This window comes from Leiobunum rupestre, chromosome 8 (assembly GCF_980474605.1).
Source record: "Leiobunum rupestre chromosome 8, qqLeiRupe1.1.hap1, whole genome shotgun sequence".
In the NCBI taxonomy this organism is placed as follows: domain Eukaryota; kingdom Metazoa; phylum Arthropoda; class Arachnida; order Opiliones; family Sclerosomatidae; genus Leiobunum; species Leiobunum rupestre.
The window spans coordinates 13,992,828-14,017,256 of NC_143391.1; the positions used below are offsets into that span (position 1 = coordinate 13,992,828).

The 24,429-nt window shown below is 41.2% G+C and overlaps 1 protein-coding gene across 4 annotated transcripts in view; it reads left to right on the forward strand.

Moving 5' to 3' along the window:
- The window catches only part of LOC149932466 (neural cell adhesion molecule 2-like), a 93,237-nt gene that overhangs the window by 47,699 nt on the left and 21,109 nt on the right, over positions 1-24,429 (forward strand). For 2 of the 4 annotated variants that reach the window (XM_090155390.1, XM_090155391.1), the window contains exons 2-9: positions 6,212-6,262; positions 6,530-6,865; positions 6,973-7,083; positions 15,304-15,507; positions 17,528-17,824; positions 20,389-20,679; positions 20,764-21,051; positions 22,997-23,296. In XM_090155390.1, coding sequence (XP_090011516.1) covers positions 6,212-6,262; positions 6,530-6,865; positions 6,973-7,083; positions 15,304-15,507; positions 17,528-17,824; positions 20,389-20,679; positions 20,764-21,051; positions 22,997-23,296 — 1,878 coding nt within the window. The remainder of the gene's footprint in view (positions 1-6,211; positions 6,263-6,529; positions 6,866-6,972; positions 7,084-15,303; positions 15,508-17,527; positions 17,825-20,388; positions 20,680-20,763; positions 21,052-22,996; positions 23,297-24,429) is intronic. The other 2 variants (XM_090155392.1, XM_090155389.1) reach the window with 1 other exon arrangement.

Here is a 24,429-nt window from a genome sequence, read left to right on the forward strand (position 1 = left end):
AGGGTTGTGCCAAGCTTTTGATGCCCAGCGAGCCAACAGCTCCCTTCACTTATACTGTTAACCTTAAACAATTTTTAATAATAATAATAATCATAATTTAAAGGGGAAATCGATGAACTCGGCCAAAAACACTTTATTAGTGGGCAAAGAACTTGCACAAGGAGCTCTCCGAGCTTTCACCTAGTTCGACACGCGGATAAATTTAAAATTTTTAAATTTCCCTCACTCAATTGAAACGACAGACAGCTACGAAATTATTTACTAAATAGAATATATTTTATGGATTAGAATAAGATTTAAAACAGAATCTAACGCTTTTAAATAATAAAATTGAAATTCATCGTGATATTTATACGAAAGAAATTTATACAAAGGCTTAGAAAGTATTTTTTTATATTTAAGCATATTGTATTGAATAAAAATTAAATAATGTCTACGGTGTAACAATCTAACTTATTTTTTGTTCGTATAAAAAGAAGTCCGGGTTTTGAGGGAAATCGGATTTTTATAAAAATATCTATTATTTTCAAATCTATTTAAACGAAGTTTATTTATGGATTCTAGCTCGTCTAATATAAATTTAATTTGAAACTTCAGAGTAAAGGGACCAGAAATATAGCTCAGTTACATATTATATAAAATTTCTAAAGCCTAGAAAATATCTGGGAAGCCCTATTGTAATGCAAATTTCAAAATAAATGAAAAAGCATAATAATTTCTGTAGAAATATTTATACTCGTTAATTGCTATAAATTCTACCGCAGACAGAGCGAGCGAGGTGATAACGTTACTTTTCAAGATTAGATAAGGCCCAGTCGTTGATGTTTGGCGAAACGTAATTGGACGTTATTCAAAGAGTTAGGGCCCGTAATTCAGGGTTTCCTCCTATATATAATTCAACTTGTTTTTTCTCCTATCAAATGAGGTCTTTTAGCGCGGGAATTATTGAGGAATCGCGCCTTAGCGGCACTCTAGACTACTATATTAGGTGCAATCGCAGTTTCGCCGTTCACCCCTGAAAGCGTGGCTGCCCATGCGATCTCCTTCTCGGCCCTGTTCCGAAATAACAGCGACGCCGCTCCTCCCTTCGCCGCTAGTAGCGGTAATTTAATTTGCTTCCTGCTTACAGCAATCACCTATCATTTAGACACCCAGTGGCCCGCGTCTGATGCTCGCCTCTCATTCTCCATCTATTCACGGTCTTTCGCATCCTCGCGGGGTCACGTGACGCTCATCCCCGGCTTCGACCCAGCGCGGCTCTTACTCAACCAACCGCTACTCCATTTTATTCGCTTAGCATCCAGCCTCCCCTCCACTTCGGGCGCCATCGCTCTCCGGCTCCAACGAAGCTCTCACCCCCGCGTTTATTGTTCATCCCCCACCCACTTCCTCTAAGATCGCGCGCGGAGACCTACAGGCAGTCTACTTGAAACCAATTATTCTTATTTGAACTAAACAATCCATGCGTCAGAGCGTTGGAAGCCAGACTGACGCGCCCGCAACGTGCCCCTTCCAAAGCGAACGTAGAGGAAAAAAAAAGAACTTTAATAAAACAAATAGAAGTCGAGGCCTCTCTCACTGCCTCCGCGTCTATACTCCTTCGTAGTCAACATCCCGAGACCCCGTTACTGCCGCTTTATAAATAATACTAGAGACTAAAGTCATCAAAATTCCGCTAAACGTCCTCCTTCCAAATGGACTATATCGTCGACTAACTATACGTTCCATTAATTAAGAGCTTAATTGCTCCGGTTCGTTCGGATGACGTAGATATACACTACTATGGTTGCGTGGCTCGAAAGAAATGGATGGCGTAATTTGGTTAAAAGCTCCCAGCATCCCAATTTCTTCTCCTACTCGCTTTTATTACCGAAAATAATACGAAGAGGGAAAAATGAAACCGGCCGTTCGAAGAACTCTGGCCACCCGCTCCCCCTTTTTCCGCCATCCCGATTTTTTCTATTTTTTCCCCCGTTTTCCGAGAGAAGATAATTTGAAATTAAGAGTAATGATTGAGATATTAATACACCTTAAGAGAATACGTAATTCGAGCGAGCCGCTATCGGCCAAAGGTAAATTTCAAGAATATCGCCCCTCACTGCGAAGTTTGCTCGGGGAATTTGCTGATTTAGAGCGAGGCTTAAGTGCATTTAAGAAATTAAACAATGATATTCTCGAATATTAAAGTACACACGTTCGTTTCGATTCGAAAGGTTCGGGAAACTCCGGGTGGGGAGTGTCTTCTTGTTTATTAATTCTCTTTGAGGGGGATTAAGGGTCGCTTTAAAACGCCGTCGGTTTCGCTCGTGTAGGAGTATTGATCTTAAGAAGAATTTCCACTAATTTGAAACGCCCCGCGGTGGTAAATGGGAAAGAGCGAGACCACCCTTTGGAATAATACAAATATAATTGAAAGTGAGTTTTAGCTTCGAAACTAAATTAGCAAAAACTCCGTTAACGTTCGGGCAAGCTCATTAAGTTGGGAGCGGGTAACTTCGATTCGGGACAATCTTTCTTCCGGGCTTTCTTCCTAGAATGGAGTTGGCCAATCGGTACGACTCCCGAATCCTACAGTTTCCCAAAATTATACGAAGAACCACGAGGCGCCTTAGAGACAAAGTTACTAAGCCGCGATGAGCGAACAACTTCGGGGAAAAGAAACGAAGAAAAGCTTTCGAAAATCGCGGACAAAATGAATATTTCTTCCGGCAAAGAGTTTCTCGGCAATTTGGCCAATTTATCTGAAACGCGCCTTTCTCTAACGGAGCTTAATTTTGGAGAAACAGTCTTAGGTGACCCTCGAGAAAGAGCTAAAGCAAAAGCGAATCCTTTCGCTCGGAACGAGAGACACTTTCTCTCCCGGTTAAATAATGAAGAAAGCCCCCGTGAGTTAAGGATGAACGACAGATGGCGATTAACTATCTGGCCAACAACCCCTTCTTCCCATCCTCGATAGCCGCGCTTCTTCCCCGTACACTACATTTGTTTCTTTGGAAAATTGCCGCTATTTATAAACGTCGAGGGATATTTTCCGCGATAGATTTATTCCGGGAACCGGATACGAAACAACGCGACGCGTGTAACCTGACTACGGGCATTCGTCAAATGAAGAATCATAGCCGTTCGGGGAGTTAGGAGCGACGCGAAATGGAATATATTTTATCTTTTTAAACAAGATGTTAAAACGAACGCGGCTACGACGCTGTTACAAAATTGGCGATATACGAGCGATGGCCAGAAAGATATATCAAATTTAGCAAATGCGCCTAGAACGAGGACCGAATGCTGGCGAGCTCTTCGAGTCTCTCGACTAATTATTAAAAATATTTGGAACCAACATGCCATTCCGTATCAAATTTACGAGAGGACTTTTTAATTCGAATACGCGGGGCGTGGTTGGTTGGATTTCCCCAGTTTTAATAATGAAATACGTTCCATTTCCGTTCATCCGGTCGATCCGAATGAAAACTTTTAATCGGTTTAAAAGCTTGTTACGGAGATAAGCGACGGAACGAGATTTAAAATACTAATACATTATCCCTATCGTTACGAAAACTGGCGACTTGGTAAACGAATGGCCCAGAATTTGGAGATAAAATCGGCGAAAGTGGTCTCGTACGAACGGGGCTCGAAGGGGTTTCCAAAAAACTTTCGCGGCTACGCTCGGATGTAAACAGAAATGGGGAGGAATGCGAGGAAGAAACGGCTCTCCGGGTGGACGCGAAGGCCCCGAGACTTTGAATGGATTTTATGCTTTTCTTTTCTTCACAAACGTTGCCGTTACAAATTACTTGTGGTCTCGGCGAACGGAAATTCAAGGGGACAAACAAAAGAATCCCATTCCAGATAGAGAGTTTTCCACGTGACAACGGAGGCTGCATTCGTTCTTTCAATGGGCTGCTAGAAACTGGACTTTTAGGGTGGAGAAGAAGAACCTTACTTAAGAGAGCACGGCCCAGAAAAAATAAGCGAAAATCTTTTCAAAGCCACCACGCGCCCCTACCCCACCCTGGTGACCTTTTCGGCCACTCTCGAGCCATCAGGGGTTAATAGAAGATTAGGTATTTTCGGCGCACGGTGAAGAACCGTTTTTAGTTACGGAAAGAGTTAAATGGTAATACGGGGTAACACGCTGTACAATTATTATTTATACCTTTACCGCGCTACGAGATCACGATCCTGGAAACCCACTTTTTCCGCGCAAGTTCCAGTCCGTAACGTAGAAAGACTTTTACCCTTTCATCTAATTTGAAATTTGGGGTAAAATATAGCGGAATAACCAAGTTTCGTTAAAGTACACCGAGTCCGGCGAAACATAAATAGGCGTACGCCAAAGCAACAAAAACTTTCGGCATCGCGGATACCAGGGAATGATTCGAGCCGAGAAAGTCTATTTTACGAGTCCGCGTCCATAAAACAGCTCACTGCAAAATTCCGTAAAGTCTAAAGCTCGCGTTGCTCGTGGCTTCGGGTACTTATCAGAAAGGCAATCACAAAGCGGAGCGTGGAAACGCATATTAAGCAGCGAAACACACCGCAAAGAAAAGCTCGTTTCCATTCGGCAGGCCTGCCCTTTCCTTGTTAATTACGAATCCAGGCATACGTGATAATTAGACCGAATATTTCATTAAATCGAGAGTGCTTTTTCGGCCAGAAAAGCGGCGCGGACCTGCCTCCGAAGAATCAATTTCGCCAGCTATATCTAGGCGAGAATTCCGATGAAGAAAAAGTCCATTAAACTGTTTAAGATTCTCCCAACCTTCATTTTATTTTAGGGATTGGGATACTATTCGGACGTGTGGATGAATTGCGGGCTCAGTCTTTGATGACCGAATAGAGATAGTTCGGTTCGTACGGTGGCATGGGCGTAGAAATCAGAAGATAATGGCCCAAAATATTGTCCTGTGTAGTCCAAATAATGTTATTACCCCGTTCAACGTTTTGTCTGTTCAAATCTTTAACTCGTCAAATTTAAATGGAAGCTATAAACAGCTTGATTAGTATTAAATAACTTTGAATCAAACAAAACTTGAAATTTTTTAAAAATCCATCTAAAAGTTAAATATTTATTGGGGTTTTCAGAGCGCTAGGGGATTCATTCCAAACCCCAGAGTTTGCTTTGCCATTCACCCCAGCTTTGCCATTCACCCCAGCTTCGACAAACATTCCTACGCCCCTGGGTAGTAGGTATCAATATGTTAGGGACGCTCATCGCGAGGTAGTAGAGGCAGATTCGCGGCGAAGATGGCCGCGAAGTTGACTCTCAGAGTACGCCCATGTCCAAGTTCCGTCCACGGTCCGGTCATACCGTCAAACATCGCTCACACGGTCATCCATAAACGGAAGGAACGGCCCAGTGACAGTATTAGGTCGAGAGAGCTAGCCCAGATATTCTTCGAGTGTTTTTTTGGTCGCGGAAGCAGAAGGGATCACGATCGGGAAACTAGCGCGAATAAAGAAGTTCTCGTATTCGTCCGCTGCCGCCGACGCCGACTTGAAAAGTGAAAGGAGACCATCGAGGAAGAAGAGGTTTACCTTAACTTGGACAGGATCGCAACCTAAAAGTGTCAGAGAGGGAAAAAATCGCCAATAACAAATTCGAATACGCCGTCCAGAGAAATTCCCCGCGGTATTCCACTCTGAGCCCGAGAAAGGAAAGACCTTTGAAAATAAAATGGCGGCCGAGAGTTCGGAGAGAAGGAAAAGAGGCCGCTGATCTATGACCTAATTAAAGGAGGCAACGGAATTTCACCGGAAAAGCGGATATAGCGGCAAAGAGCGGAATAGCTGGTCATATGGCGGGGATTTAAGCTAATACCGGATGGGATGATTAGAAGCGGGGACTTCAAACTGCAGTCGGGGATGGGAAACGAAAACGGATCCTCTTTTAATGGACTATCGTATTTCATATTGAAAAGCGTTATTCTTTTAAGTTGAAACGTACGTAAAACTCGAAAAATAAAGTTGAAAAAGGTAACTCACTAAGTGATAAAATTGTTGATTTAGCTTATCGTTTAATAAAAAGCATTCTATGTAAATATTTCACGGGGATTTTCGAGATTTTCCAACTAAATTTATAGAAGAATAATAATATTTCCAATTTAATAAAAAATATTTCAAAAACATTTCTACTCTCCGTACGTAGCCATCATTGGAGCCAATTAAATTATTTCTTGATTAATTTTCTAATCATTCTTTCAAAAATAAATAGGGATTCCTGGAATTAAACTTAGGACTATTAACGTACACACAGATTTCAAAGGTAAAACAATCATACATTCCATATAGAATGCGCACGCAGTTTTTAATTTGACTGTCTGTCGTATAACATTTCGAACCCGCCTGGTTACGTTTTGCTCTTTAATTCGAGCGTTTATGTTTTTGAGTTGTAGCTGGTCGTTCTCGTTGATTTTTCTTTTTAACCAACCCGAAACCTTCGTCGTTACGATAGTAGTAATTTAGCTCGAAGAGTAACCGAGTAATTGCGATAAAAATACGTCAATGATGTTTTTCTGTCGGTTATTTTCAGATTACCCGACGTATAGCGCCGTGGTGGGCCATAAAGTGGATCTTCCGTGCAACGTAACCCCTCCCACCGCGGACGATGATATATCTTTGGTTTTATGGTACAGGGGCGATTCGGGCAGCCCCATTTACAGTTTGGACGCCCGAACTACGTCGGCCGAGCAAGCGACTCACTTCGCCAGCGAAGTACTGGGTTCCAGGACCCGTTTTAACCTGACCATCAAGCCAGCGGCTCTACAAATCACTCCTCTTAAAGAGGAAGATGCCGCCGAGTACCGGTGTCGAGTCGACTTCAAACGGGCTAGGACGAAAAATAGAGTCATGAAACTAATTATCATAAGTGAGTTCCTCGAATAAGCCTAACTCCCACCTTCTAAAACCCTCTAATCTTCGCTTCTGGCGAAATATTTCTTATTGATGTCTCTCGGGATAAATATTTATTTCCAGCTCCGCCGAAAGGAATCGCGATAAAAACTCCTGCCAATCGAACAGCGACGGGCCTGATCGGGCCTTATGACGAAGGATCGGCCCTTCACCTTATTTGCGAGGCTGTTGGAGGTAAGATTGCTTTCCCGGAATATCCGCATTTTTCGACGCCAATTTTTCAAGCGTTCAACCATGTATTGCAGTCTACATTCAATCACTTTAACTAGCTAATGGAATCTTCCGGGTGGTGGGTGTTAAAATCGATAGGTCTACGGGAGGACAAGGGGTCTGCCAGTATCGCTACTAGGGGCGTTTCTGGCGGAACGTATTGACATAATAAACAACGTCGTGGGTTTCCGTAAGACAACGTCCCTTAACGAATTTCCACCAAAAAGTCGTTGAGGCGACTAATACAGTCTCGCGAACGGTACTTTTCTCTTTCGGGTTTTAGTCTCGAGGGCTGTTTTGAAAGAAATCCGTGAAACACCAGGTTTAAATTAGTTCTTACGGACCCCGCCGGCTTTGACTCCGAAAGTAGTCACCAGTTCATTAAAATACAAATAGTCCAAAGTTTCATTTTCGAATAGTATACCCATTCTTCTACGCCACGAAATGAGAAACAGAGATGTTAGAGTTTCGGTAAAACAGTCGCCGTTAGGAGTCCATACCTCTATTTGGAATGCTTATCCTGCCATATCGCGTATGGTAAGATCACTCTGACGGCTTTGGCCCCGCCTACTTGAGAAAAAATCCCCTTTCACGTAGTTGTTTGTTAATTTAACATAGTGACGTCACAAAAACGTCAGCCACACCAAGAAGAAAATCTGCCGCGATATGCATTCCAAGTAGAGGTATGGATTTCTGTGGCCGTGTATATAAATTCGATTCGGGACAAGTTAATGTTAAACGAATAAGCCTGAATAATGATAACATAAGTAATGCTGAATTGGTTTCTTAGCGATTGCATAACCGTCATTAGGAATAGCCGAACGTCTTAACGCGACGCCGGTGCCGGATTTTCCTATGTACTAACAAGAAGACGACCCGAGGTGTTACACACCGATTTCGTTCAAACTCGAGGGATTGGTAGACCTTCATGTAACTTGAAAAATCCTAAAGGGAATTTATTCAAAGGGTAACGGTTTTGCCATGGCAACGAAAAATGTTTTTGACAACATAAAATTGAAATTTTTCCTATTTAAGCCATATCGGTTCATTTTCACCCATTTGGTTCAAATTGATCAAAATGTAATCAATTTTGATTTTTTTCGTCAATTTTTAAAAAAAAATTATTATTTTGGTATTTTAAAATTTTTCAATTTTTTAAAATCCCCTTGGAATCGGTCCAAATCCCATGTTATTTTCAATGGGAAAATTTCCATTTTATGTTGTCAAAAACATTTTTCGTTGCCATGGTAAAACCGTTGCCCATTGAATAAATTCCCTTTAGGATTTTTCAAGTTACATGAAGGTCTACCAATCCCCCGAGTTTGAACAAAATCGGTGTGTAACACCTCGGGTCGTCTCCTTGTAAGTGTGCTGTAGCATAGGGAAACTCAAAATGTAGAGGGACGGGACATATTAAAACATAATGCGCATTAATGGGCTGTAGCTTTGTGCTAATATCGAAGATTACCGATCACGAAAAGATAGTCTTGGAAACTAGATAATATTACAGTGGATACGCTGAATTATTTTAATATTTAAAAAACACTTATTGTACAATAAATATATTATTATTAAAAACATTTTATTGTACAATAAGTGGTTTTTATTTACTTTAACTTATTTTGTACAAGTGCCACCTTAGTAACTTTTTATGTTATAGCCTACAGGACAATATTTGGTCGTAATACCATAACTGCCCTAATTTTTAGCAGGGTTAGAGAATAGCAGACCTTAATTGTTTTTCGTTTTCATTGAAAAGAAGTTCGAAATAGGCGATTCCGAAAAAGATCGGTGGTCACATGATTTGGTTACTTTATGTTGTATGGTTAAAGTATTTGAGCGCGCGCTTTATTGTTCATTTTCAACGCGCGTGCACGATCGCGCGAGCTACAATCTACTAGTAAATCAAGAGCGCGCGCCCTTAAAATTAACTCTTTTGTACATGTATTTGTCGATATTATATTTCAGAATCACCTATTGTAAGAAATAAGTATTTTCGATAAAAATTAGTTGAAATTAGACTAGTTAAGCCAGCGCTAGAAAACGAGCGAGGGAAACTTTTAGAATTTTAAATGTAGCTTTACACCCACAATTATAACCGAGAAATTCACAATTTGTACATACAAATATTTAGTACACATTCTCGTTTAGCCCAATAATTATAACTGAAGTCTAGTTTTCAAAAATACTCATACCGGGAAAATTGGGTTAAGTTAAAATACTTGGAATATAGTCATTATCTGACTAAAATCGAGACACCAAATGACGCCTTTTTAAACGATTTTTCATTAACTTAAATTCAAATTTATGGGGCTAATCATGGATAGTAGATTTTAGAGGATCGGTAAAAAGCCTGGTTCTTAGCCCCGTAAACCAATCACACTGAAGGAGTCGTCCAAGGTTATTTGAAAAAAAAAAACAATTATCGCTAAAAGTGGACGATACTGTTCGAAAAAAGAAAAAAGATAAACACGAAGTACATTTTTACGCCAAAAGGTATTTTTCACGTTTTTATAGATTAAATATGATATACTAAATATCAGTTGATAGTTTTTATTGAATTAAAAAACCCAAATAAAAAATTACTAAAATATAAAGCGCAAAAAATTACGTAACAATATCAACCGCATTAGATTGCCATTTTGAAATTTTAAGATCACGTGGTACAAACGACCTTGCAAGACTCCCTCGAGCTGATTGATAAGCGGGGAGAATATAAAATGCACTGTGGAAGGGTATCGAAAACCTGTCCTCTTAATTTACTGTCCATGGGCTAATGGAGTCACTCGAGACTGTGTAATAGTACAGATTACAAATAATGTAGTTCTCTATTTTATTACATCGTAGTGAAACAGACTTAGAAAAGAATTTTGTACGGAGCCAACGTACAGAGATATATACGTATGACGTTACGAGTGGTCAAGCCGGATAGATAGTCCGATAAATGACAACGAAATTTGTAGACGCGCAACGGAACAAAGAGCGGTCTCTTCTTTCGCTTAAAAACATTCCGGGATTAACGGGGTATAAAGAAGGGAAAAGTGTTTAGAGCCCTCTTTAATGAACCGAAAGAATGGTCTTCTCTTTGGGACAAATAAAAACGAAGTAGGTTGTCCGACGAGGCGCCTCTTTTGTCAAAAGCAGCCAAAAGAGGACAACGACGATGATCATACTTGCCAGGAGAAATATTAGCGACGCCATCAGGCGCCAAACGAGAGCAATATTTAATGAGATATGTTTTATTTTCGGGGGTATCCAATTAAGCTTTAAATCCATCACCCCCCTTTTGGCTAAAAGAGAGGCTATTGCCGGGCGCCATTTAACATTTTTAATCCTCTTAGACTAGTGCACTTTCTAGAGCTTACCCAAGTTAATTCTGAAGGGAATTTCTTAAAAACTTTTGCCAAAACTATGGATGGGAAAGAGAGACTCTTTCGACTAATCGATGTTTCAAACGCGAAAGAACTTTAATATAGCGCAGCCCCGTCTTACGACGACATCGCAAAACTTTATTTCTAAATAGCACATTTTCTTCCTACTTCGAAGACTTCGCGACGAGAGAATTAAAGAGCCGATATTTTCGAAAAACATTTTGGGCAAACTTGAGTTACAAACCGAGTTGATCCACATTTACAGATCGATTTGGCTACATTTTTGTTGGTCGGCTTCAGTTCAGAACTGTTCAGATAGTTAAATCCAATAATATTCGTTTGCCTCATTTTGATCACATAAATCTAATATTTACAGTGTTAGTAGAGGTAATTTTATTCACCAGTTAACGCAAAGTATTTACGAAAACTGTGTTCACCAACAAAATTGGCCATAAAATATTGAAGTTTCGCGCAATTTTAACCCTGTTTCCTACATCAGTTGAAAAAACCCAGCCGCTAAAATAGAGGCATAAAAAACTAAAACAAGACATCGCGTTATTATAGATCAAGTCTTTTACAAACTATAGGTCTTTTTTCTCTTCTTTTTGGGTCGATACTTTAGGGTATAGGCTATTAAATAAACATTTCGGAAATACTTTGCATTACGAAGCAAAGTTATTTCGCGAACCAAATTTTGGAGGCAAAAAATTAAGAGTGAAACTAAACGAGAATGTCTTTAGGTAATAAAAGGCAGACCCGTTATTGGACTGGGACCCTTCTGACTCTTTACATCGCTATCAAGGTGAGGGAAAAGATGGAACAAAAAAATTCGTTTCGATTTTTTTCCCGGAAACTAGAGAGAGAATATTGCCTTTTTGCCAGAACGAAACCAGCTTCACCTTCACCGCGAAAAAAAAGGTTTAGTGTTGCAAAAAAAAACTATAAAGATTCCTGGGATGCCTCTATTATATCAGCCGTCGGATCTGATCGACTTTAAAAGGACCGCGAGACGGCGAGAAAACGCGGTAAAATATACACGGTGAATACGCAGTTCAGAATCTGGATGGAGCGCGAGGAAGAATAAAAGGGAGTAAAAAATAGAACAAAAAAAGCTGCAAAACGCATCTGGTTTGTCATTAACAAGCGATGACGACGCCGCCAATTGGTCGTAAAATGTAAATGAAAGGGTTCGCCAAGAATTTGCCTCTTTTCTTCGGCGGCGAAAGCGCTCTTACTTTTTATGATTCGGGCTTCAAAAAACGTTATTGCTTTCGAAGGAAGTTCCTTTTTATTTAAATTGACGAATTTAGGACTAACTTTACGCTTTCCGGCGTTTCAAAAAGTTTTTTCAGCTTGTGGTAGTATTTCGTTATTTTCCTATTAACGCTTACAATTGTTAGTTTATCCCAAAATCCTCGGTCATTTTTCTTTTTAAGACGTGAAAATAAATATTAGCAGGAAACTATAGAGGTTTACACTTGGAATGTCTAAGGTTCCATTGGGACGGTGATACGAAAGCGCGTCAAGAAAAAGGTCGGGGCTTACCTACGTCAAGTGTAAGACGTAACACGACATTTCAAATTCATTGTCTCGAGGTTTGACGTGAAAATAATGCGTCGTCATGGTAACAAATAGGCGGTCTTCCCGCTCAAAAAAGGCTTATAAAACAATGGATTTAAAAACCTCAATTTGTTATCGTACTTAATATTTTGAAGTAATTATAATGTTCTTCGCGAAAGAAGTGTAGTGAGACCTAATTTCAGGTATTTGTATGGTTATTAAAAAGATAATCAGGTAAGCTAATAGTATAATAACCTGACTAGGCTTAATGACGAGTTTTCGTCGAATTAGGGTAGTGAGGGGCGAGAGATTTTCTCGTGAGTTTTCCCGCTTTAAGACACGCCCATTTCTACGAGCTTCATCACGGCCGTAAAAATCTTCCTTAGACATTCCAAGTGTATACCTATATAGTTTCCTGGTATTACTTATCTAATTGCGAGCACCACCATTTAGTCTATCCTTACAAAATATACCCGTGAAGAAAATCAACTGTCTGGAATAATATTAAGGGCTAATGTCTTTCAATAAGAATTGTGAGTTACTAGAATAAGATTAAGTGGCGACAAACAGACTATACGTAATTAAGTGGAAAGCGTGATAGATCGATGACGAACATTTATCATTCGTATATAGATAGCTTGAACGATTCTTTGAAGTTCCTTTCCAAAGAAAGCCGACCTTCGTTTGACGCTTAAAATCGGTTGTATATTAAAAAGTCAGGGAGTTCCCGCCCCAGCCCTTGGATAATTCTACATCGCGAGGCCAAGAATTTGAAGAGCGGTTAAGAGCCACAAGATGATGCGTAACATCCGCTCAGCCCTTACATTGCCGTTCCACCCTCTTCGTTGGCGTCCTCGTCTTGGGAAGAGGAGATTAGGCTTAACGCGCTCAAACCTAAAAACAAGAGAGAGCTTAATCAACCAAGACATTTTCCCATCAGCTCGTAGCGACTGAACCCTAGTTTTAACCTCGAGCGTAGCCCCTCGTGGTCTAGACTTTCTAATTCTCATCGTAAAAATACCGCTTTTATTAAAAAAAAGTGTAGCCCCGAGAAATTTAGGCAAAACATTTCGGGACTTACGTAAAACGTAATTGAAAGCTACACGGAGCGGCAATCAAACAAATTCATTTTTGGGATTTTCCTTCGAAATATTTTTATTACAAGTACGGAACATCCTAAGTGGCATTTTTATTAAAATTGAGCTAAATTTAGATGTTTTCTCGTTTCTGGTAATTTAGTTTTAGGCTATACCCTTTAAGTTAACAATTTCAGAGCCGCGCGCATTTTTCACCGGAAGGTCTTCAATTATAGGAGCTTCATTTTCGTGGTGCGAAAAATTGCCCCTTTAGGTTTTCTTCTTTCCTAACGTTTGCCATTTTTTATCATAGCGCAGACGGAACGAGGATATACCGAAAGAAAAATATCCTTGGAATTAGTTGTTTAGTTTTCTTTTTTTAAAGAGTAAAAATCTAAGTGCAACGCTGCCCTCGTTGTGTAGGAAATGAAAGAAATAATTTTTCGCTGGCAATAATCTAGCCCAGCTGCGGCTCGGCCAAAACGGACACGCTACCGGGCCCGGCGGCTTTTTAAATCAATACGACCGCCGAACAAACGTTACCTTCCTAATAGAAAAATGCAATTGGCCCGCGGACTATAATAAAGGTTTTGCTCATTTCATTCCACTCTTTTCCGCGCGCCTCCCCGGGACCCCCCTTTTTCTCCTCGTTCATTTTCTACCCATTCCTCGCAGCCACCCTCCCCCTGAACGATAAAAAAGTTGCCTAATGAGTTGGGTAATTTAGAAAAAGGGGGAGGCGCAATTACATCGAGATCTAGCGTTAAGCAACTACGATATTAATAATTCGAATAATGGGTTTTGCCTTATGATAGCATCGGCAACTCGCGCGGAACTATACGTACACACGCGTTAGGGTATAAACATTTGGGAAGTACCGATAAACACGGAACGCTAGATACGATCGAATCCGAAATGCGGATTGTATTCGGAGGTGTAAAAATAGCCGGTCTAATATCGGAAAGCCAATTCGTACTTAAACATCATTTCAAAAGTCAACCACGAAAATACCAAACTCTATTATAGTTCATTGCTATAAATAATTAAATATTCGAACAACATGTGTTAAAGACAAAACGCGCTTCTATACTAGCCGCAACGGCAATAGCATTCCGGTGGCACTCACTCTCTCTGACTGCTGGCACTAATGTAAAGAGGGAGGGCTGCGCTGTGGCGAAACCGAGGATTGGACACGTATAATTTAGGCAACTAGATCAATTAGCAGTCAACTCGCGAGGTTACGCTCAATCTAAATGCCAGGGCGCTTCGATGCAAACCGAAGGGTTAAACTCATTGAAATATGAAGCGAAATGCCTGATAGATCCCTAGGGAACCAAACATTGTCCTCGGGAGATACGCTCTAAACAGGGGAGAGAGAGATGGACGAGTTTCCTGGCTAATACAATCCCTATATATCAATTATCAATTTCGATCCGTATTTCTATATTACACCGCTGCCAAATGGGACCACGAGCGATCAATCTCCGAACCTTCCATTTTTCATTTCGGATTATCTCCAATAAATTAATTAACGTCAAATTTAAATATTTAAAAAATTTTAATTGTAAGAAATTGTGTAGTCTTTAGCGGTATCGCTTTTCTCCAAAGGTAATGTCATGCAAATTTGGAAGCGGCGAATAGAAATCCCCGCGGGGCTCTATATCGCTAATTGGATTAGAAAGATACGCTAAAGACTAAATCATCCGAATGAACAAAGGATCGGGTTCTTCTTCTATTTGAGAGGAAGCGGAGAAGAGAGTCAATCAGAGCGCCTCATCAGCTCGCTTTATTCGCCTTCCGCGATAACAAAGTACTTCCTAACAAGTCCCAGAGGAAAGCTCAATCCAGAAAAGATATTTTTGCTCCGCGAGGGTGCTGGTAAGATGGTGAGGGTTAAGGAGGAAAGTATCCAGAAATAAGGTATACCAAAGGAATGGATTGGGACTGATCGCGGACCTGAGCTACGGTGGACAAAAAGAGCCAGGGCCGAATCTTGTTCTATTTCGTGTCCCCGGGAATGCGCCAGGCGGACAAAAGGGACAAAAAATGACAAACGATCATCCACTATATTTCTCCGTTCTCTCTTCTTTTGGCCATCAAGATTAAGTAATAAATGTTTTACACTTTTCTTTTTCTCCGGCAACGTCGTTCTCTTCGCCTCGACGCGACATCAATAGGAAAACCACCTCCGGCTGTGACATGGTGGAGAGACTCGACTCTTCTGGACGAAAAATACGATATCTCCGCTGATAGACTCGTCCTCAATGAGTTGGTCTTGCCCAAGCTTCAGCGAACCGACCTAATGTCGACGCTAACCTGTCAAGCGGCTAACACCAATCTTACAGTCCCATTGTCCTCGAGCGTTACCATCGATATGAACCGTAAGTATCTTATTGGCCAATCCAAAATCCACCAAAGTGACGGTAAGGGTACGCCCATAGTGCTTACGAAAGCCCCTGGGCTCCGAGGTCATAGCGTATAAGACGGGGAAGCAATTTCAAACGCCGCTTTAAGATATTGCATTATCCAACGTCAATATCAACGCTTCACCATGATAAAGAGGTCCCACGTCATTTATATTTGAATCAAATTGAAGTTTATCTATTATATAAATAAATATCTAAAAATTTAACAAACAGTGGCTAAATCCATAGCGAATGGTAAAATATTTATAGCGTGTTGTAACCCCAAATCTACGGCAATAGATAACGTCAACATTAACGATATTTTAAAATTTATATCCTAATATTTCGGCGGACAAATAAAAAACAAAAGCGTTCTAAAATCTTTTATAGAAATAAAATAATAAAGGCCCAGACGGTTGATAGTTCCCTACTGTCTCTATATGGATACAATTTTTAGGAGTTTCGCCCGTTAAAACTTTTATGTTTTCTCAACGGTATCTGGAATGGCGAAATTTGGCAGCCATAAAAAACGTTGTCCAAGCGTCGAAAATTTATGTTTAACATTGCATAAGCCATAATAGAGAGAGCGTGAATCGAGCTTCTTACTCGTATAGCTGCCCACCTCGCCCCTCTATCAAACGAGCCTCGATGTACTAACAGACACATACAGTAGCGGCGGCGCCCGCTTTTTCTCTTGTCGTAAAATTTTTGAGATATGGACGAGAGATTGGGTGAAATAAAGAAGGCGATTTTTTTCCTTCGGGGTCACTTCCTCTCGGGTGCGGCTGCGGGGGGTGCAGCGGCCGGCTATCTGGAGCGCGTGGCGAGTGTAAGAAAGTCCCCCTACTCCTAAATTACGTCTTCGGCCGTTCTATATTATTTGCTACATTCTATAATAAAGTCGTTTAATAGAAGGCGGACGGTCTTGTCCATAAATCCACGAGACCCTCGTCCCCCCAAAGCCGGCGTCGACGGCCAGAACAAAAATAAAAAAGATTAAGTGGCAGTATAAAAACGAAGGTCGTTGCGCCTCACTTTTTTTCTCGTTAGATTTTTTCCTCCTTGGATAGTACTCCTAGCTCTCCATTGTTCCGGAGGTTCAAAAAAAAAAGGACTTCAATAAAACTGACCACCAGATCGAGTGTAATTTTGCCAGTCTCCTTTATTTTATGGCATCACTGTGGGATAAGCCCCCTTCTCGATATCGAGAAACCCCACCTTCGCAGATTTTGCCCGAAACAAAGCTCGGAATTTAATTTCTCGAGAATAATAATAATACTCGGCTAGGCTAATACCAAAAGCACCACCTAATTTGGCCAATTATTCCATATTTTTACCTCTCCGAGGGGACTTTGTACCCTAGGAGGTGTTATACAACCACCGTGTCTGTCTGTCAGGCCTGCGAACGCAAAGGGTAATCACTGCGTACGCAGTTTCTTAGAATCAGGGAAAAGGTTTTTCCAAAAGCGCCATCTTTTTGTCATTGGGTGTAGCATAATTTTTTAATCAGCCGGGATTCGAACCCGAGCCCTCTTGAACGACAGGTGAGCGTTCTACTGATAGATACAGTTACGCTTCACTGAAAATTAAAAACTCTTCCGAGGAGAGGTATATTTTGGCTTGCCAACTTGTTATATTTAAACTAGTATTATATACCAGAAAATATTATGATAATGCAAACTGACCCTTTTTCGTACGTCATTCGTACAACCATAACTTGAAAATATGCACGTGAATCTCGATTTTATACGATAGTGTAGCAGGTGCTAGCACTTTAAAAATTCATACACTTTATAACTAACAACTCAAATATGCAAATGGCTAAAACTCCATTTAGTTAGGCAAGCAAAAGTTAAGATATAAAAAAAAAGAAAAGCTCGGGAACCTTTGAAGCTTTTGCTGTAATCGAGCTGGACGCGACTAACGTACCGCGCGTCGATGGTCCTAATCCGTTGGGATATATAGTGGCTAACTTTTTCCACTTTTGTGTTGGCAGTGAAACCCCAAGACGCGAGGATTATCACGACGTTCCAGCCGCTCTCGGCGGGGAGGAAAATAGATATTTCTTGTCAATCGTCGGGGTCGAGACCTCCGGCGAAAATTACGTGGTGGAGGGAGCGTGAGGAGCTGAAGAAAACCAGGGAATCGGTTTCCAGCGATGGCACAATCACCATCAGCTTCCTCACTTTTACGGCATCCAGCGGCGACAACGGAAAGAAACTTTACTGCCGTGCCGAGAATATTAAAATGGACAACAGTACTTTGGAAGAAAGCTGGACGCTCAACGTTTTCTGTAAGTTATTTTAATATCAAATTACGCGAGCCCAGGCTAATATTTATTTAATTAACATTCGGGTATGACTATAAACGAATATTTATACAGCGCATTAATTAATAATTAATAATACCACTTTCTTCATAGCATATAGTTAGAGGTCGGGGATGGTTAACTTTTATTCAATAGATAAAGCTCTAAAAATTATTCGTAAAACGTTTTGATCAAGTAATTTGTATTTCTGTATTATCCGATTAATTTTTTGGTAAATTTGTAAAATTAATCGAAAAAACGACGTTTTTTTCGATAAAAAGCTCAAATTTTACGAATAATACATATTTTTTAATAATTTTCCGAAATATTAAATTTGTTTTTTTTTTCATTTTTTCCCAAAAAAAATCAATTTAATCATGGATAATGATTAACCGTTACCGACCTCTACATATAGTGATTGATAACAATAGCTTCACGTTGGACAGGAATCCGTTCCAATGGCACTCCTATTGGACTAGTGAGGTCACGAATGATCACGCTTCGGGCGTCCAATTATGATAATAATACAGTCCGATCGAGTCCTTCCGAAATTGGACATTCGCAGTCCATTCATTGGTAGCGTATGTTAGTCGAACGGAAGCGTAGTTGGAACGGAAATCCAAAGGTAGCCAATTCGATTCCTCTCTGAAATCACTCGGGTATGGAAACATGCGCGGTGGAATTCATGAATATAAAGAAATCTCCTCGTTACCGTTCCCAGTAAAATATAATTTTATTGTATGTAAAATGCATTTTATTCCTATAAAAAACAATTTGAATAGACCACGAAAGTAGAAACACGAGTAGTAGGAAATGTAAGAACGCCAGTAGTTAACGAGAACCCCGACTGTGGAGAGAGCAGCTTTTCATAGGTGATAGAATCGATATTAGATTCTGGAGTACGAACGCCAAAGTCAAGTTTGACCTACTTTCAATATGTACTAATAACAAATACCATAAGGTCAATAAAGATTTGAACAAAAATAAGCTGGTTTCACACTAGAAAATTATGCTGGTGAAATTGACCGTAACCATAATTAAGCAACTCTGGAAACAGTTGAAAAAGGCAGCTTCCCCTGACCACTTATTGCTACACTCCACTACTTGTATTAATATAAAACGATTTCGACCGACATTGAGTGCTCCCAGATTTTTATCTTTAAGATATCTAAGGCAATATCGAAGGGAAAAGATTAACATTGTTTCCTCGTCTCTTATTATAGGTATCTTCTCTTTTGTATCTTGTATAACAAAGAATAGAAAATGTATCTCATTATTTTGTCGCGGGTAGGCGTTAATACTTCCCCCTCTTTCCAATCAGTTCAACTTTAATTCTTTAACATTAAGGATTATAACACTGAGAAAATCCTAGACCGTCATCGGCGAATGACGCGAAACAGAAGGATGAAAAACCTAGCTATTTATTTTGGGCAAAAAGATCTTATCAAAAACCTAGAGCATGCTCTCTTTTAAAACAACGAATTTATTCTTTCCGTTTGAAATAAAACATGATTATTTTAATTACACAGCCCTGAAAAATGTAAATTTACGCGCTTTTACATAGCCACATATTTGAAACGAAATTATAAACGTACGGAGACTAAGATATATTACTTTTAATTCAATGTTTTAAAATTAAATATTAAATACAAAATTACAAGTAAACATTACTTTAATATAATAATCGATACGAGTGGTATAGAACATTCGCTAACTTTTTTATTTTGCATTCTTATATTTATGAGAATCTGAAAGGAAATTTTGTAGAGAGTTCGTTATTAAGAAAAGGATAAACTGGGCGGATGTTTTCTACGTCGAGAAGGTTCGGCCAGCGATCTAAGATAGCTAGTTTTTCAAAAACAAAATATATAAATACCAGGTCTAGTAAGCTTAACCACGACTGCGCCCTTCTTGTATACCATAAACCTTAAAGCTTATCGAAACCGTTGTAGCGCGTTTTTCTTTTACTTTCAAAAATAAAAAAACGGCCTAGGAAGAAGTTGAAATCTCGGGTGACTAGAGCCTATAGTGGCGCGATAAAGACATCCCCAGAGCCATCTCGAAGAAGCCGACGGAGATAAAAACACTTTTTACCCGAGTTTAGAAGCAAACTTCGTAATTAGGATAAAAACGTTAAGCCCTGAGCGACCTGGCAAAAGCCGCCAACGCGTCGTGGACAAAGTTCGTTAGCACCATTTTTAAACAGAATGAATAGAAGGAGCCGAGTCTAGAATTTGGGTCTGTTGAAAAAAACCTTCCAGTTCAAAGTACGAGAGAGTAGTCGATGAAGAATATTCGCGAAGGCGTAAAAAGATTGAAGAATCAATTTTAATAGAACGAAGGGCTTCGAGCTTAAAAAGTTATTATGGATCGAGGGTTAGATTGAATTTCGCGAAAGAAGACGATCCTCGCCGGGTTTAAAACGGAAACGGAATATAGAAACCGTCACCCCTCACCCCCGGAAAGAGTCGCGATAACAGCCTGTTTGGTCGCCCCAAAGCGATGTGAAGGCTGTATGAAGAGAGATAATTTCAGCCATATTCTTATAGATCGTCCTCAAATGACGCTGGCGCTGGGGGCTTCGATTCAGCACGCGGTCATCGCCGAAGGCAGCGAGGTGTACTTCGAGTGTAACATCCAAGCCAACCCGCCAGTCATCAGTGTCGAATGGTTCCTGGAGGGAGATCAACTGGAGACGGATAAAGCGGCCGGGATTTTCATCAACAACAACTCCCTGGTTATAAAGGACATCAAGAGACAACACAGGGGGAATTATCAGTGTAAAGCCAAAAACGCCGAAGGTGACGGAAAGAGCGAAGAAGTCATGCTTCACGTCAAATGTAAGTTTGGATAGCGCGAATGCGCGGCTCGCCGCGTATCTGCTCTGGTATAATAATCGATTGAGGGTTTTCACTGGGAAACAGTCGCGCCCGTGTGCAAAGAAGGTCAGAAGACGCATTACGGCGTGGCTAGACACGAACTGGAGACCATCAGCTGCGAAGTTGACGCCGATCCGACGGAAGTGAAATTCTTCTGGAAATTCAACAGCAGCTACGACGAGAGCATCGACGTCCTCTACCATTCGGTGGGAACGACCAGCTACGCCAAATGGACCCCACGGAGGCTGGAGGACTACGGCCCTCTCTACTGCTGGGGCACCAACGAAGTGGGCAGGCAGGACCAGCCCTGCGTATTCTTCGTCGTACCAGCTGGTGAGCCGATTAATTACTCATTAGCGATTCTTAATTACGGAAAACTCCCAAAATAAGTCTCCAAAATGTTACCACTTCCCGGAAACTCTCTCTCTCTTTCCTCTTCTCTTCAATACGAATAGCTGGGCTGGTGACATGGCCGACTGTAGGGCGAGATCTCATCTACTCGAGGGCTTACGAAACGACGGCTCCCGCGCGCTTTAGCTTCGAGAACCGATATTTAACGGTACTCTCTCGCTTAGAAAACGCTTAACGTCTAGTTATAGCCGGACCGCTTTACGACGTAGTTCCCGCGCGTGGTGAAACCATACCTTCGGTTTATACCCGAAATAAGCATTTAGAAGGAGCGGCGATACGATAGCCCAGCGCGCGTTAGCTCGTTAAGGGATAAATTTCTCCCTCCAAAGTGTTTCTCCATAGAGAAGATGTTGTCGATAATTTTGCCATTTTAACTCGGTTAAGTTCTCGGCTCGCTCACGGAAAATACGCGATTTTAGGTCCGAGTTTATAGTAAATATTTATAGAATTCGGGCCCTTCTCGATATTAAAGCGCGCGGCGTTCTCCGAAGGTTGCTTATTAAACGAGATTAAAAGACGCTTCGTGAAATGCCAAAGACTGCTTAATTATACAGATGGAAACGAAACTAGCCAGGTTTACTTCCGAAGAGAACGATATTAAAGTGTCCCCGCCCGAAACTCCCAACCCTCAGCGAGAAAAGACGTAATCGTTATGTTTGCCAAGAAACCTCTTTACTCCGGGGAATATAGAAAAAATCTTAGAAGAGAAGATATTAATTCCTTAATATTGCCGAAGCGAAAAAAGGGTCCTTGCCCGTTATGAGGGGTGACACAAAAGAAGAGCAATCAAGATGGCCGGGGAGAGTGGAGGAAAAGGGCACTTCAACATGGACATAAATGTCTCCCGAGGGATACTAGTCCGTAATTAGTCTGGTCATATTTCTCTCGCCGATGAAAGGAAATAATCGCCGCTCGCCGACGAACCGAGCTTCTTCACTGCCAATCACGCTTCTATTGTTTGCGGCGACACCCCAAAGTATCTCGTATAAAAAATAATCTACCCGAAGAAAAGGGGTCTCTATACCATACAAGTACGCCAAAGTACCCGTGGCCAAGCTCTTTCTTATCGCGGAAGGCTTTGGCCGTATTCCACGCCCGGATTTATCCCCCACTTTTTAGGCATTCAATAACGGAGGCTCCGGCATTACTCGGAGTGTATTTCAAGACCCAGAGTGACATTGGAATCTTTGATGAAGGCGACCGCGTTGCCCCCAAAGGTGACGACAGAACTGGCGAGGAAGTAAGCGGGTGGGGAGTGACGGGAGGGGGTATAAGGAAATCTAGAGCCCAGAATTACCAGGAGAAGGCGCTCTACCGAACCCTTTGGCGAGGTAATAGGGGTTTCCTATTGGACCCACCCTTTTTTATTCAGCGGGCTCGCTTCGTCTTTTTAGCCTTGACAGCGATGATTGATCGGGGCCCCTCTTCCCTCGCCATCTTGCTCGGAACCATCTCAGCGAGAAAGTAGGCGAGCGAAAAAAATTGCATAGTTATACACGGAGCTTAAGGAAGTACGACGGAGAAGCATACGAGCTTTTTCCACGCGAATCCGGGTCGGACGCGAGAGAGAGAGAGAGAGCGAAGGGAAATGGAAGGAAAAAATATATAAGAGAGAGGAAAAAATGGGTGCAAGAGTAAGGAAGGAAAACCGAAAAACTATGCTGGGAGACCGCAAAATAATATAAAAATAAGACTAGATGCGCCGACTCCCTTGTCGCCTACCACTGTCTACAACCAAGACGAAAATTAAGGAGATATCGAGTGTAAATAGCGTTCTTCCATTACCGCGTTTTCCCACCAGTTCCCATCGTCTTCTCATTAAAGATAAATTTAATCATCGTTGGTGTTGGCGCTATTATTTATGTAGGACCACCGGATGCGGTTGAAAACTGTTCGGTTTTAAACCAGACGGCGACGACGCTGTACTTGGTTTGCGACAGTGGCTACGACGGCGGGCTTCAGCAAGAGTTCCATTTGGAGGTGTACTCGCTGAACGGGGACGAACTTCAAGCGAACGTGACAGCCGTCGACGAGCCAGTCTTCTACGCTAGAGACCTTCCCCCGGGCAGCTCTTTCATGCTGGTCATTTACGCTTCGAACCCCAAAGGACGAGGCCCCAGAGTGACCGTCGCAGCCACGACGCTATTTTCGGCCAAACGACGCGTGGGTAAGTGTATATATTCGCGTAATAGTTTTTGCGAACGCTCGCCGAAGCCATTTCAACCTCGTTATTAGGTTAATATTAATAAAGATTATAATGGTAAAAAAATTATCCAGATCCCGGTCGAAAGGGGTGTCCCGTTACGGTTGCCTAACTCGGAAACTCGTTATTTCTCTGAAGCATTAAAAAGGTGAAGAATAGAAAGTCCCGGTTCTACTCCAACAGAAAAAAAGATAGGAAGAGGAGATAGCGAAAGTTTAAACTTTCCCCGCGCTGTCGACCACCACCTCCGCACCCGTCTCCTCTTTCCTTTGTTGAAAAGGGAGATTTAAAAAAAGGGGGGGCGCTTATGGTTCCGTCTCTAAAGTAGGCCATTTACCCTGATTTCCTTTCTTTCCTTGGGTGGAGCGAACTAATGCGGGAGAGAAAGGGAAGGATAGGTCCATGAATCCAAAATTGCGGAAGAGTTTCTCTGGTTTCTCCCTTTGGTTCCTTCGGTAACAAGAAACCTATATATATATATATATATATATATATATATATATATATATATATATATATATACTACGCGGAGTGATAAAAATGGCATTCTCAAATCTCGATTTTTTGCGCCCTTCTCTCTATTTTTCTGGTTCCGGGCCGGCGGAAATGGGACTATCATTTCGTATGTCGCCTCTGCCATAACAGAGGCAGCCACTGAAAACGGCGCAATATACTCTCTCCTCAAAAAAGCCCACTCCAGGAGATCCCCACTTTTTTTTACAAATGATCACTTCGCAAAGATTGATTTGATACCGGAGAATTAGATTTGGAAAAAACTTTTTTAACCCCCTCCCAACGGAATAGCCGCCGTATAGAAAATAAATCAAAAAATAATCTGGAAATGCATCGTCAGAATGCATCCAATATAAAAGCGATCTACGATAAATTCAAATTACATTTCAGTGATATCTTAAAACTGCTGTCGTTAAGCTACGCGCCGAAAACCTTTTACCAAATATAACAGCCAATATAAGAGCATTAGGATGAACAAGTCGATATTAAAATCTAAAGCCAGATACACACGTAAAGCAGCATTCAGACTATGTGAAAATATTACGTTAGCATCGGTCGTGTCGTTTCGGTTATGTTGGTCGCGT